Source organism: Sinohyriopsis cumingii, chromosome 8, assembly GCF_028554795.1.
Source record: "Sinohyriopsis cumingii isolate HCF-2022 chromosome 8, ASM2855479v2, whole genome shotgun sequence".
Classification (NCBI taxonomy): domain Eukaryota; kingdom Metazoa; phylum Mollusca; class Bivalvia; order Unionida; family Unionidae; genus Sinohyriopsis; species Sinohyriopsis cumingii.
In genome coordinates this window covers 18,214,015-18,228,695 of record NC_142968.1, presented here as the reverse complement: position 1 = coordinate 18,228,695, position 14,681 = coordinate 18,214,015, and the positions used below count along the sequence as shown (strand labels likewise).

The window sequence follows — 14,681 nt, the reverse complement described above, 5'->3', positions numbered from 1 at the left end:
CCATGGAGTACCACAAAACAGCTCGTCGCTTCTTGATGAAATTTGAACGGAGTAAAATCCTGTCCATTTTATTTTGTCCTGAATTGTATGACATGTTGGGCGGAGACATGAACCTGAGAATGAGCATGATGAAGAAAAGCGAATTACCCATCGTTTACGACAACGAGTCTTTTACCAAGTTATTTCGTGCCCCGGTAGAACTGAACCAAGGACTGAATTTGATGTTTGTGTACTCCGATGTGGTGGAGTATAACGTGGTGGGACACACCTCCGTACCGTTACTGCGTGTCATTCCTTTCAAAGTGGATTCTGCCACGAACACTGACGAAGAAGGTGGAAACACTTACCACGTCCACCGCGAATTTGTACATCCTCACTATTTGCCTGTCAGTAAGTCGTATTTGGACACGGTCAACATTACTATAAAAGGAGATTTGGGACAAAATATTCCATTCACCAAAGGAAAAGTCACGGTGAAACTCCATTTTCGAAAACGGTTTTCTCACGATTCGTAAGTCATGTATCCAGTGTACCGAGGGGTTGCTCGACAGCGAGGACACGGTTTAGGAGATATGTTAAAATCGGCCTTTCGTTCGGTGGCCCCGGTGTTGAAACCGATGGTGACACGCGGATTGCACGCCTTGAAAGATGCGGCACTGACGCAAGGCAAAGAATTTCTCCAAAATGTCATCATCGACAAACAAAACCCTAAAGAAGCCTTCATGAGGGCAGGCAAAAATGTCTTGCTGCAAACGGGCAAAGACATTTTGGGTCACCGAGAAACACCTATAAATGCCCTGCACGCTACCGAGTCAGGCATTCAGCAAGGCCAAGGCAGAAAGAGACGACGAAGAAAACACCCTTTCACCAGACTTCAAGCGAGAAAGGCCAAGAAAAGAAGAACCGTTCGAGACTTAGACGTTTTCGATTATTGAGAAAAGAGACAAAAAAATGATGCACCGAGAATCTTGCGCTTGTTCCAAGACGGAACTGGATCTGTTTGCCATGCCCCCGACGATGATGACGATGCAAGAATCCCAGTGGGTGGAATTTCACCCCGTCTCCTCACTGACCGATTCCGCTCCCATCGAGTTTGAAATCAAAGGACAGCCCGAAGATTACATCGATCTGAATAGCAGTTACTTGTACCTGAAAGTCAAAATTCTAGATAAGACTGGAGGTGCTATAGACGATGAAGCAGTAGCTCCCGTCAACAATTTCATGCATTCCTTGTTCAGTGGAGTGGACTTGTACTTGAATAACAAACTGGTCAGTAGCAGCATGGATACTTACCCTTATCGTGCCTACCTGGAAAATCTCTTGACGTACGGAATAGATGCCAAGAACACTCATCTCAATGCCTGTGTGGTATGGGAAGCTGACGAACCTACCAAGTTTGAAATATTGGAAACTGATGAAAAGAAAGACAACAATGATGGATTTGTAGAACGAAGAAAGAGAATCACGGGAGCCGACACAAGTTTAGAACTGATGGATCGTTTGCATTTGGACATGTGGTTGCAAGAAAAGTATTTGCTGAACGGGGTGGATGTCCGCCTGAGACTGAATCGTAGCAGTGCCGCTTTCCATTTGATGGCTGATAGTGACGGTTACAAAACCAAAATCCTAGAAGCCAGACTCTACGTACGCCGTGTGGAAGTGTTACCTAAAGTGGGAAACGACATCAGTCAGACGTTGAGCAGAACGACCGCCAAGTATCCCATACGACGCGTGGAAGTGAAAACCTTCACCATTCCCAAGCGACAGCGATCCATGATCGAAGATCATCTGTTCCAAGGACAGTTACCCAAACGTTTGATCGTTGGTATCGTCGAGAATACAGCCTTCAACGGAGCTGCCGAAAAAATCCTTTCTACTTTCAACACTTTGGCGTGTCCAAAATCGAAGTCAGTCGCGATGGCAAGACCTTGTGTACCCGACCTTTCGAACCTGACTTTAAAAAGAAGAATTACTTGAGATCGTACTTGTCCTTGTACGAAGCCACCGGACAGTTAGGAACCAATACCAGTCACGGTATTACGTACGAGGATTATGCAGGAGGCTACGCTTTGTGGGCTTTCGATTTCACTCCAGACCAAGGCAGCGACGAGGGACATTTCCACCCTATAAAATCCGGCCAGATTCGTGTGGAAATTCAGTTTAAAGACCGAGACCCTGATGAAACGGTGAACGGCATCCTGTATGCAGAATTCGATAATACCATAGAAATCAACAGTTTGAGAGAAGTCATCCTAGATTACTAGAAACCATGGAAGACTGTTATCCCTCTTTACCTAGTGGAGAAACTTTTAGTGTTGCATTGTTGTTAAAGAAATGTTAGAGTTGTTGTTTAGTGTTAAGTGATTTTTGAATAAAAAATGTTGTGTTTTGAAAAAATTGTTTGATGTTATATTGTTGGATTATTGTTAAAAATGTTAGAGTTGTTGTTTAGTGTTAAGTGATTTTTGAATAAAAAATGTTGTGTTTTGAAAAAAAATGCCTTTGTCTTTTGTTTAGCTATAAGAATGTTGGATTGATGCTCTTTCATTTCTTACTATCCCTCTCATGACACTCACTAAACGTTGCGACTCAAAAACCGTGTGGGGGATGTTTTCCTTCACGTCCGCGCTTTGACTTTAAGAACCGGGTTGTTTCCAGTCTAACCATCCATTGTCGACTCATCCTCCTAAGAAGATGTGCTCCAAACTAGCTAAACTCAACGAAGCCTACCTGAATTTGCATAGGGTCAGACACAGTCTGATACCGAAGCCAGAAGAAATAGAGAATGTGAGAATGTTAAAAATCACTGAAGACCTGATAGAAGAGCTCTTCAGAGAAGAAATGAACAGGGAAAAAGAAGAATGGACAGAGAAGTACAGACTTCAGAGACAGCAGCAACAACAACAACAAGAGCAGCAGCAGCAACCTGAAGCTGACAGAGGCTTTGTCGATTGTCGTATCGACACCAAAGAGTTCTTCTTCTCTTTCCGAAGAAGCAGACCTATCGCCAGAAAGTCTATCCTCAGAGGACATTGCATTCTTAGAAACTAAAAAGAATGCCATAGCAAAAAAAAAAAAAAAAAACAGCCCTTTTCAGGGCTATCCAATACTCTAGAAAAGAAATAACAATCGATTTGCCAATGTGTGTAGGTAGAGTAGTGTGAAAATAAACACTAACTCTTTATTGATAGTGAGAGTGTATGTGTTTGTGTGTTTGTGTTTGTAAGTGGTTAAGTAAGTTGGTATGGATAGTAGATTAAAATGATGTCTTTTTTTTGGTGTTTGAGGTGTAAATTTGGGGTTAGATTGGATTGCTTTGCGTATGTGGGTAGTCTATTGAAGTGATTTATAAAAAATTTTAAAATAGTGATGGGTAGCATAAAAAGTGAGTGAGTGTTTCTCTTAGGTCCGCGCGTTGTTGTTTTTTTGTCATGATGTAGGTAAGATCAATTTTATGTGTTTAGGGGATGTTTTCCTTCACGTCCGCGCTTTCCCTATAAATTGAAACTCGTTCGGCAGTCCAGCTACCCTTGTTGATTGATCAACACCAAAAATGAACACGAGACTGGAGAAACTGTTGGAACTTCATGTGCATCTGGAATATGCCAGGCGCATATTAAATGAACTGGCCGCGGAAGCCATTGTGGAGGAGGGAAGGATAAGAGAGGAGGAGGAAAGAAGAAACAAAGAAGAGGATGAGAGAAGATATAAAGAAGAAGAGGAAAGAAGATACAAAGAGGAGGGGAGAAGATACAAAGAAGAGGAGGAGGAGGAAAAGGAGAGAAGAAGAAGAAATTTCAGAATCCCAGAGAGCGAAAATTGGGATTCTGAAGCGACATATCCTGCCTCTGCTCTCTCCCCCAAAAAGGTAAAAAGTAACTGGGGGACAAGATGTGTATGTGGCGCCAGGCCTGGAAGGTGCCACCATTAACCAGGTGTCCATGAAGTTCCAAAAAAAACCCCAGCCCTTTTCAGGGCTACCCAATACTCTAGAAAAGAAATAACGATCGATTTGCCAATGTGTGTAGGTAGAGTAGTGTGATTATAAACACTAACTCTTTTTTAAGATAGTGTGAGGGTATGTGTTTGTGTGTTGGTGCTTGTAAGAGCTAAGGTATGTTTGTGGGAATAGTAGATTATGGGTTTCTTTATTGTTTCTTAGCGTAGGTGAAGAGTATAGTTAGGGTTCTGTAAGCGCTCACGTACGATTGTGTGGATAGTAGATTATGGATTAGTTTATTGTTCTTAGCGTATGTGGAGAGTATAGTTTGGGTTTTGTAACCGCTCACGTACGATTGTGTGGATAGTAGATTATGGATTTGTTTATTGTTTCTTAGCGTATGTGTTTGTGTGTTTGTGTTTGTGTGTTTGTGTTTGTACCCGCTCACGTACGATTGTGTGAATAGTAGATTATGGATTAGTTTATTGTTCTTAGCGTATGTGGAGAGTATAGTTTGGGTTTTGTAACCGCTCACGTACGATTGTGTGGATAGTAGATTATGGATTTGTTTATTGTTTCTTAGCGTATGTGTTTGTGTGTTTGTGTTTGTGTGTTTGTGTTTGTGTGTTTGTGTTTGTACCCGCTCACGAACGATTGTGTGAATAGTAGATTATGGATTTGTTTATTGTTCTTAGCGTATGTGGAGAGTATAGTTTGGGTTTTGTAACCGCTCACGTACGATTGTGTGGATAGTAGATTATGGATTTGTTTATTGTTTCTTAGCGTATGTGTTTGTGTGTTTGTGTTTGTACCCGCTCACGTACGATTGTGTGAATAGTAGATTATGGATTTGTTTATTGTTCTTAGCGTATGTGAAGAGTATAGTTTGGGTTTTGTAAGCGCTCACGTAAGATTGTGTGGATAGTAGATTATGGATTTTGTTTATTGTTTCTTAGCGTATGTGGAGAGTATAGTTTGGGTTTTTATTATATGAAATGAGAAAGTATAGTTTGGGTTTTATTATATGAAATGAAAAAGTAGGGGGATGTTTTCCTTCACGTTCGCGCGTTGTTTGGTCATGATCTAGGTAAGATCAATTTTACGTTTTAGGGGGATGTTTTCCTTCACGTACGCGCTTTAAGTATAAGAACCCACAGTATTCGTCGTTCAAACCATTCTGCAAAGAATAAAAAAAGAAGATGGCTTCTAACCAAATGGACAAAATACAAACATTACAAGACGTTTTAGACAACTTAGGAATGATGGAGCAGATGTTAATAAGACTGGTTGAAGACCATTATTCCTATAGTCCCCATCGTGTAAAGATGGAAATTAATAACTTAAAAAAGGTAAAGGACAAGATTAGTGGTGTCATGAAAGAGATAAAAGAGGAGAAGGAGGATGAAGAGGAAAGAATAAGAATAAGCAAATGGAACGAAAAGATTGAAAAAGAAGAAGAAAATGAGAAGAGGAAGAAAGAAGAGGAGGAAGAGAAGAAGAAGAAAGAAGAGCAGGAGAAAAAGAAAGAGAAGAAGAGAAAGAGTGTTGGAGATAAAATAAGAACTTGGTGGAGAAAAAGAAGAAATTAGAAGCAGAAGAAGAAGAAAACCCAAAGGCCCTTTTCAGAGCCAGCCATATTTCTCGAAAAGAGATAGCCTTTCCATTGCCTACCCCTTTTATTAAATTTAAATTTAAATTTAAATTTAAAAAAAATCCCATATTCAATTCCCCTTGTCCCTAGACAAACCCAAACTCTATTCCCATGTTAATTTCCCCTTGTTGCTAGACAGACCCACACTATAGTTCCATGTTAAATTCCCCTTGTCGCTAGAGTGACCCACGATTTATTCCCATGTTAATTTCCCTTGTCGCCAGATTGTCCCACGATTTTTCTCCATGTTAATTTTCCCTTGTCGCCAGATTGTCCCAGGGGTGTTTGTAATGCTAATTCCCATTGTCGCTAGGGTATCCCCATTTACTACTCAAGAGCCATGTAAGTATGTTTGAACCAAATTAATAATTTGTATTGATGACATCTATCCATGTTCTTCCTTTTGTTACTTTCATTACACATTTTTGTTGACTTTATCCTGGAATGGAATTTGTTTTATGATCTCTCCGTATCAGTCAGGACGTTTTGGTCGCTTACAATAATATAAAAGAGGATATACGAGTCGCAAACACACGGTTTGACCTTCCCAACACAAGGTTCGACCTTCCCAACACACAGTGTGACCTTCCCAACACACGGTTCGCCCTTCCCAACCCATGGTTCGACACCTGACCCTGGGTCTCAGATTATAATACGTGTCGACGAAGGCACTAAGCTACAATCCATGGCTCATGTTACTCACAACATGTTTTATTCATCAAGCAACCATTGATTGTTCTGCGCTGCATCCAAATGAAGCTACGGACCCCGAACAATAGAAATGAGAAATTGATTTTTGTCTGCCCCGAACAGTTAATAAGCTCACCTTCAATTCAGAGAGAGAGAGAGAGAGAGAGAGAGAGAGGTATATGCGACTTTATGACACATTCCTTCCTTTTTTTTACAACAGAGATAGAGGAAAAGGTAAGTTTCTATTTGCCATTCGCTCGAATCTAGGAATTCAGTTCCATGCAGGAATTACTTGTGTTTCAACGATCCCCTCTAGTTTAAATCCGTCAGTACTAAACTCGCTCCATCCGGAGTGAAGAGCGCTTTTGTGGCAATCATAACTCATAGGATGATTGGCTGAACAAATTATCATATAATATAAAAATGATTGCAATACATGACATTTTGATTAATACATAAAAGTAAAGATAATAATGAGTGTACTTTAATTTATATTTTATTCCTTAAATCCAGAGATAGTGACTTTTGAGACCAGCATATCGTGTACCTGACGTATATGCACCAAAAAGGCTGAAACACGAGTGCATGGAAGTTATTTACCTTTTCTCTATTATAGCATGATTTATAGGGTCTGGTATCTGAATGGGTTAGGAGTAATCTGATATATTTTTGTCACTCGGTATGTTTAATTTTATTTTAGGATAATGCTTATTCTTCAACATTAAGTTGCGTCAACCACCAGTGTTATTTCTTAGCTGCGTCAAAGCAGTTACAACAGCATCAAAGACTACTTCATACAGCCTCTATGTCGCTTTCTTGTGCGATTCCTCTCAGTCAAATGTTCGGGTTTTGTCATTTTAGGAGCCAAACACCCCAGTCGTGTAATACCCAAAGAGCAACTTCAACGATGCGGTTCAGCGTGATGATGATACCGCTGCTGGAAAAATTGTGTCGACGAAATTAATGTTGTGGCTGAAAAACATGTTTGTTGTCATGCATGTCTACTCTGGCAAATAATTACCGAACAAGTTGGCTGACTATTTCAATTTCTAGAGGCGTTTACAAAACTGGTGGCAGCTGCGCTCCCGCATTTGCGGAAGTGGCTGAGGGGCGCTCACCAGATGGTATGCACTTTTGAGAGAATGACGTTTGTAAGGTGAAGTTGATTGCATTTGAAACATGCACAGTGGAGAGAATGTTGGCATACCTCTATGGTTTTTTGATGCAATGTGGCTGACATATCTTTGGATATTGTACTTACGGAAATTGTACTTGATCTAAGCACACTGCTAACTAAAATGACTGCTCATATGTGCAAAAAATCACCCTGAATTAGTCTAAAGTGCACTATATTTAGCACCTATTAAAATTGGGAAAATGAATTTTCCCCAATTAAACAACACCAGCTTCTGAAAGTGCAATGGATAAATTGCCAATATATAAAATGTTAAAAAAAAGTTATAGGTTCCCTGTTTTATAATTTATCTCTGAATCTAGGAGGTCAAAATGACCAAGTAGAGCTAGCAATTTTTTGAAATGTGTACAAATGGAGTAAGGCCAGGCTGTATACTCTATAACCCATATTACACCCGTCAATCATACACCAAAATAAAGGGAATTAAAGGTTCTTTGAACAATACCTAAGATATGCATGGTCTTTTCTAATTGCCAGTATCCTGAACGATTCGGAACGGAAGAGGTCTACGGCTGTGGCATCATCGTTCATGACCACAATGCGCTTGCTGACCAGTTTCGATTTTACTGGGGATGACAAAATCATTCAAATACATCTGAGGAATATTTATGCGGGACAAACTTGCGTGATAACTCCCCGCGCGTGTAAAGCCGGCATTGCCAGCTTGGATTCGTGCACAGGACCTGGAACCCATGCACAGTGATACCTTGACATCTTTTGTACTGTGACTCCTACGGACTTGCACAACCACCTGAAGACGTTGGTTATTTATATAATGTTTTATTGGTATTGGCGCCCCACCTCTGCATTTATCAACAGTGCCGTTGCAAACTCAGATGGGTGGCCCGGTATTTGGACATATCACCATTGAAGCGCTGCTTGTACTCGAGCATTCACAGACACAACAAGCTCTTGCTGATTTCATGTTATTAATGACAAAGTCAACTTGAAATAATGCTTAACGTTTACCAAATGAATGTTGATATTTACGAACGCGACAACGCAGCCACCAAATGGGGCGGCCCAAATGTGGATCTGATCAAGTTTTTTTTTTCATCACAGCATCTTTGGTTGAGTTGAACAACTGATTTGTTGCTGGCTTCAACTCGGGCGAGCTTGTGAGTTTCAAAGACAAAACCGGAAAACTGGAAACGTCCAATTTGCACATCAACGACGTTGTTTAGAAGCTGCAAACCACCACCACGAAAATAAAAATGGTTAGAATCAATTAAATCATCGGAATCAATGACTCTGGCGTGTCTGCGGAATATAGAGTACGCCGATACAACAAGAAATCCAAATTAAAAAAAAAAACCGGTGATGACGTGAGCTAAAATCTTACCATGAACGGATTGGAATCTGGCAAATGCAATAGCCAATTGACGCTGCTGGTGATGCGACGAAATAATACATGGATGATTTCGATGGTTCAGCAAAACAACGAAACAATACATAAACGAGCATACCAAATAGAATATCAGAAATCCGGAGATTAAAAGTATAGTTCGACGGATATAGGATTCCGCGGACGATGTTGATACCTCAACGAAATATTATGTGACTAATAAAGGCCGCCAAGGTATATCAGCTCTACCCTCTCTAACAAGCGTAGTAACTTCATGAGGCTGGTTGTAGAAATATTAACCACATAAAGGAAAAACCAACATTGTAATTTTAGGCGCCTGCAAAATATTTCCATGCATATTCGGAAATTCTCGCGAAAGCCCCAAATAGTCTAAGCACAACTCCCAAACTGTACTCGTTGACCATCGATGATAAAACCATTACCACAGTGAATTTCGAGACTGTATTGGATGACATGAATTACTTCTGATGACAACTGCGCAGATACGGAATAAGGGAGCCAGCGCAAAATCAAAATCACATTCGCGCTAGGACCCGTCTTTGTACTCGCTGGGTAATCGTTAGCTCTACACTCACTTTTGCCGCGGTGGTAAAATCCTTGGGGAATGGGTAGTAGAAGGCTCAGAACTGGATCGATGTTTATAAATTCAAAATTCCCACTAAATTACTACTGGAACTTATAACGACCAGGAAGTGGACACAGTTACTGTGAAAACGGACTGTATAGCACCTATGCTGAATGACTGGATCGCAGCCATAAGTCTCAGTACTCTCTTTGCCCAATACATAGCGTCTTAGCTTTAGATCTCCGTATATGAAAAAATATTAGGATCTTAGTTACATATTTCACTTTACTATTTCTTTAAGCTCCGGCAAGTCTAATATTCTGTTAGAGAGAAAATTTGGATCATGTTCTTGAATTAGCTACATGACCCAGATGCCGATATTCGGTTGGACAAGCCGACACCTATGCGACTAAATCAACATCCGCTCTCATATGGCATAATCAAATTTACCTGTTTGAGGATATCCATCCACTCTGTCACGTGATCAAGTGTGTCTCTCCTGCCACAGTCAAACACAAGGAGAATTCCCTGATAAATCGAAGCATATTATTATTTGATCCAACAGCTGATAGTTTTGACAGCAATGGTACAATACGTGGTCATAAAGTTATCATGCTTTTAAAACAGGAAAAAAAATAAAATAAATCTATTATAAAGTTTTTGTCTTAAAACACGGGTCTGGAGTTACAAGGAATTTGTTTTCACACTGCATGGAAAGAATAATAATTTGTATTATCGTAAACACGGAGAAGCTGCTATACCAGTATATAAAATCTAGCGATTCCTATTTTATGCAAATGTTATGAAAAACAAACCTTTGGTGGTACTAAACATTGATATATATTGCATTAACAGTTTCCATCAATTATTACGCTGTATACATCCTATACTCTCCCCTTTTCCGAAAAAATGGAGATAGTATATAATTCATATTAATTAAAAAAAGAAACCTTTAGAAGTGCAAACTTACTTATTTCCACACCTATTAAATAGATTCATAGCATTACACGAAACTAAAATTAGTAACGATACCCTTTGTGGTAATCTGGAATTATTTTAGCCACGGACACCGGTCTATCATGTTTAGTGCGATGTTATGTTGATACAAATTTGAGAGATACCCAAGTGACATAGAGTCACCAATGCATACCAAAGAGTGAACATTAAGAGCGATTTCGTCTCTTTTCTGTGCGAGTCAAATAACTTAGATTCCCTGAAGCAGACTTTATGTTTGTCAACGTTCTCATGTAGGTACGTTTACTATTATAAATTAAATAATATTAACCGCTGTTCATAAAGGTAATAAACTAATCTAGTTTAACTATCTATATTCAATCCTGACTTTTGAATGTTCTGCTCCATAACTGTCATGAAAAACGTTCATATGAAAATTATGGGTCGCAATTGACCTTTACCATGGTGTCCAGATATTAAACAGGGTCAAGAAAAGAAGATGTCATGTCGGGTCTAATCATAACAAATATGTTAGTACAAATTATTTTTCAAAACGCACATCTTTCATTGCGACATCATAGCGTGACATTCATTTCGGCGTTGTAATGAATCACCCTTTTAGGTTGACCTCGTCCAAAAATGGCCAAATAAGTGAACATGGATTTTGCCATATATAGTTTTCCGGGAGTTTTTATAACGATTTTCCAAGGAATGTAGACATATGGAATCAAAATAAAACGAGTAATCGCCATATAAAAGTATGCATATTAATCAATTTTTAACATATACAGTATATGTTTGATATTCAAATTTTCAAACTGAATACATTTTAAGTCGTTTCCACATTGACGTTACTTATGTACAATTGGATGTTAAACACTTCGAAATTACTAAATCCCTACTGATGGATATACGTAAAACGTAGCTATTGATCTGGGCGTATATAACATTGGCTTTGAAAGTTTCGTATGCTTAATATTGAAGCAGTATTAATATCCGTTGCAGATAAAGTTTATTGATTTGATACAACGAGTGCAATTTACTGCGGTTCGAGTCTCACCGCAGACTGTGGTCTTTTGTACCTTATGATGGTTCAGCTTTTTTATCTTGTCAGTTAATGCTCGAGTATACCAACATGATTGGGATAAATTATATGATGGGAAACACGACCCTGCATTAGTTGCAAGGTAAAAGGTTGAATTCAGTCACGTGTAATTGCTTGAGTGGAGGCGATATTCAGACTAATCCAGGTTAGGATCATTGGAGCCAATAAGATTTACAATGACAAAAAAAAAACATATTTGAGGAAACTATGCTATGAATGTGATGAGCATAAACATTCTGTGGAATCTGGCCAAACAAGACCGCATGAAATAAGATATACTTAATGAAACAAATGGTTAAGCCAACAGTCAACCTACACACTTAACAAGTAAGTACAAAAGCTCTTTCCATCTAAGAGGGTTTATATTTGTAATGCTGATGATCAGTTCAAGCAGATCTAGTTGATATGCTGGCATACGAAAGAGATAATAATCAGGACAGGTGTCTTGGATGCCATAGTTGTTTTCTTAAAATATGAATAGGTTACAGGAAGTTAATTCTAAACGAGGTAGATACTAGGCATTTAAATATATCTTTCAAGAGAAACCCCTCAAAAATGCAATTTGATCAAAGCAAGAATTTAACAATAGGAAGGTAGAAAAATTCTTGGATAGCGAACATTCTGATTATCTCTCGTCTCAGTGAGACAAAAAGGCATATAGGGTGAAGGCGTTTCACTGGACTCCAAAGATTAGAAGGCAAACATATTTTACGCACAGACAACAAAATATGTTGAGGTAACGCCCTAGATATAAAATAATAGCAGTTGTCATATTTCTATCAACATAACTTGTACAGAAGCATCAATTAATAAGAACATAAATCATGTGTGCATAACGTTCTAGAGCTTTCTAACAACCGATAATTTCTGACTACTGTATTTAATTAAGATCAAATTATCAGGATTTCAAAACTTAAGTCTATATTTGCTGACAGTTAATATCTTCTTTCAGTGTGTAAATTGTCAGAATAATGCAAGTCTTGGCCCTATAGCTTATGATCTGAAACAAGAAGACATACATTTCCTCGAAGATGAATTATGTATGTCTGGCAGATAGGATGAATCATAATTAATTAAAATTATTTTGATACATATAATTAAGAATGGTAAGAGGTATGCGCTCGTGAAATCGACATTTCTTTTAATGGTTTTATAACAAGCTGAAAATGTAGTATCTACTTCACATAGTCTGTAAAAAAAAAAGGCAAACAATGATTCGCCGGTACCTAAAATTAAAAGGAGACGTCTACAAAGACGGATGATGCGTCTTCAGACCAAAAAGAAGATTGAGAGGTTAGTTATAGAAAAAACTAGACGAAGTCAAAACCCGCAAAATACAAGGTGCATTTAACCGAGCTGTTAATGATGGTAGGTTTTATGACGGAAGTGGCCAGGATTTATATAAATGTTTTGGTGATGTTCAATCCGACATAAAGACTGTCAGTTCTAGAAAAATGGTGGACTTCTGATATGTGAAAATTTAAGCCTGATTTGACTATTACTGTGGCCACAAGCGTAAATATAGAATGACGACTTTTGAATGGTATCACAAGAGTGAGGTTGAAAACATCAATAGCGTGAGAGAAATGCGCGAGGTTGTTATAATGTTGGAAAAGATACACACACAATTTTAACTGGAATGAAACAATCAAGCTTTTTTTGTGTCCGATTATAGCATCTTACTCGACATATTTCCATTTATACACCACGTAGTGTAAGATCCTGCAATGAATGGGTATGTATGTATGTATGTATGTCTGCATACATGCATACAAACATGTGTGTATGTGTGTGTATGTATGCATGCATGCGTGCGTGCGTGCGTATGTATGTATGTATGTTCGCACTCGAAATGAGAAATATTCCATTATGAAATCCAACGCATAATTAATGCTCCTTCTTACAAGGCATACATAACTTCTAAATATTGCAACTATATAATAGGAGGCCACAAGACCTCTAGACTTTTCCTTCATGTCCGTAACAATGGAAATGTGTTTCAGATCTAACAGAAGATCGCTCCATTTAGCGTAGTCTCGCCCATATTCGAACTACATATTTGAACAGGGGAGAAATGCAGAAACAGTGCAGACGTGCCAACAGCAGAAATCTCAGAACTGCAGAACGTTCTCTATTGGTCAAGCGTACCCGAGCAGCATATCCTGTCAAGTATGCCAAAGACAGTTCAGAACACACATTGGTTTGATCAACAACTCAAGAACTCACAGACCCCACCATAGTGATGTCAAAGTCATTTTCGAACTCGAAGAATGAACAACATCAAAAACATTCTTTCAACATACGTAATATGCTGTATGCGAAAACTATATATTGCATATAGTAGATGTTTAAGTTTCTGAGTACCTTTGTAATATCAGAACTAACGTAAAACATCAAATATTTGGCTAGAAAAGGATACGGAATAGTACATCATAATTAACTGACTTTTGTATCCATGTAGTTACTAGACTTTTCGCAACGGTATTAGATCAAAGTCATTAAAGCATGTACAAAATATCGTAAATTAAATGCACACGTTTATGTTTCTGAGTAATGTTTTAATACCAGAATTAACAGAAACATTATCTTGCGTTGCTGCACAAGTATAATTAGTACTTGATAAATGCCTGAACCACACTTTTTATAACTGTCCTATCTCAAATGCACTAACTCATATACAATCATACATTTACTCTTCTCTTCATTTGGAGACTATTTTGTTTCGATTCTTCTACGTTTCACATATGCTTGTCGATGATGTATAGACAACGTTTCATTTGTGCTAAGTTTGTCAAAACATATTTTAATTTTATATTTGAAAATTTAGAATATGAACTCACTCATATTTCCTTAGTGAATTTACATTTGAAAATATCACCATCAATGGTTCTATATACGTAGTAGCAAAAAAGATTGTAGCATTCTTTACATCTCTGATACCTTTGTGTACTTCTCCATTTCTTTTTCTTTAATCATTTCACATCAGTCATATTGAACTATGTGATCTTACCAGATTTAAATGGTATAGATAGTGGAAAATCTAATTTGGTATAGAATTGTACAGATAAATAGAAAGATAACAAGAAAGGAAACTGAGCAGTGTCAGTATTTCCCTTTAGTTTACGGCGTTTGTTTGCCTTTTTCAAATGAATCGCATCTAACAGAATGATAGTTAGCAGAAACATTTGGAAGTGCTGAAGTGGCATCCTTATTAT

General features: G+C 38.3%; 1 protein-coding gene across 2 annotated transcripts in view; it reads right to left on the bottom strand.

The window, feature by feature from the left end:
- LOC149793062 (ras-related protein Rab-13-like) overlaps window positions 1-14,681 on the bottom strand; it is a 39,009-nt gene that overhangs the window by 18,050 nt on the left and 6,278 nt on the right. For both annotated transcript variants that reach the window (XM_089966285.1, XM_089966286.1), the window contains exon 4: window positions 9,858-9,935. In XM_089966285.1, coding sequence (XP_089822411.1) covers window positions 9,858-9,935 — 78 coding nt within the window. The remainder of the gene's footprint in view (window positions 1-9,857; window positions 9,936-14,681) is intronic.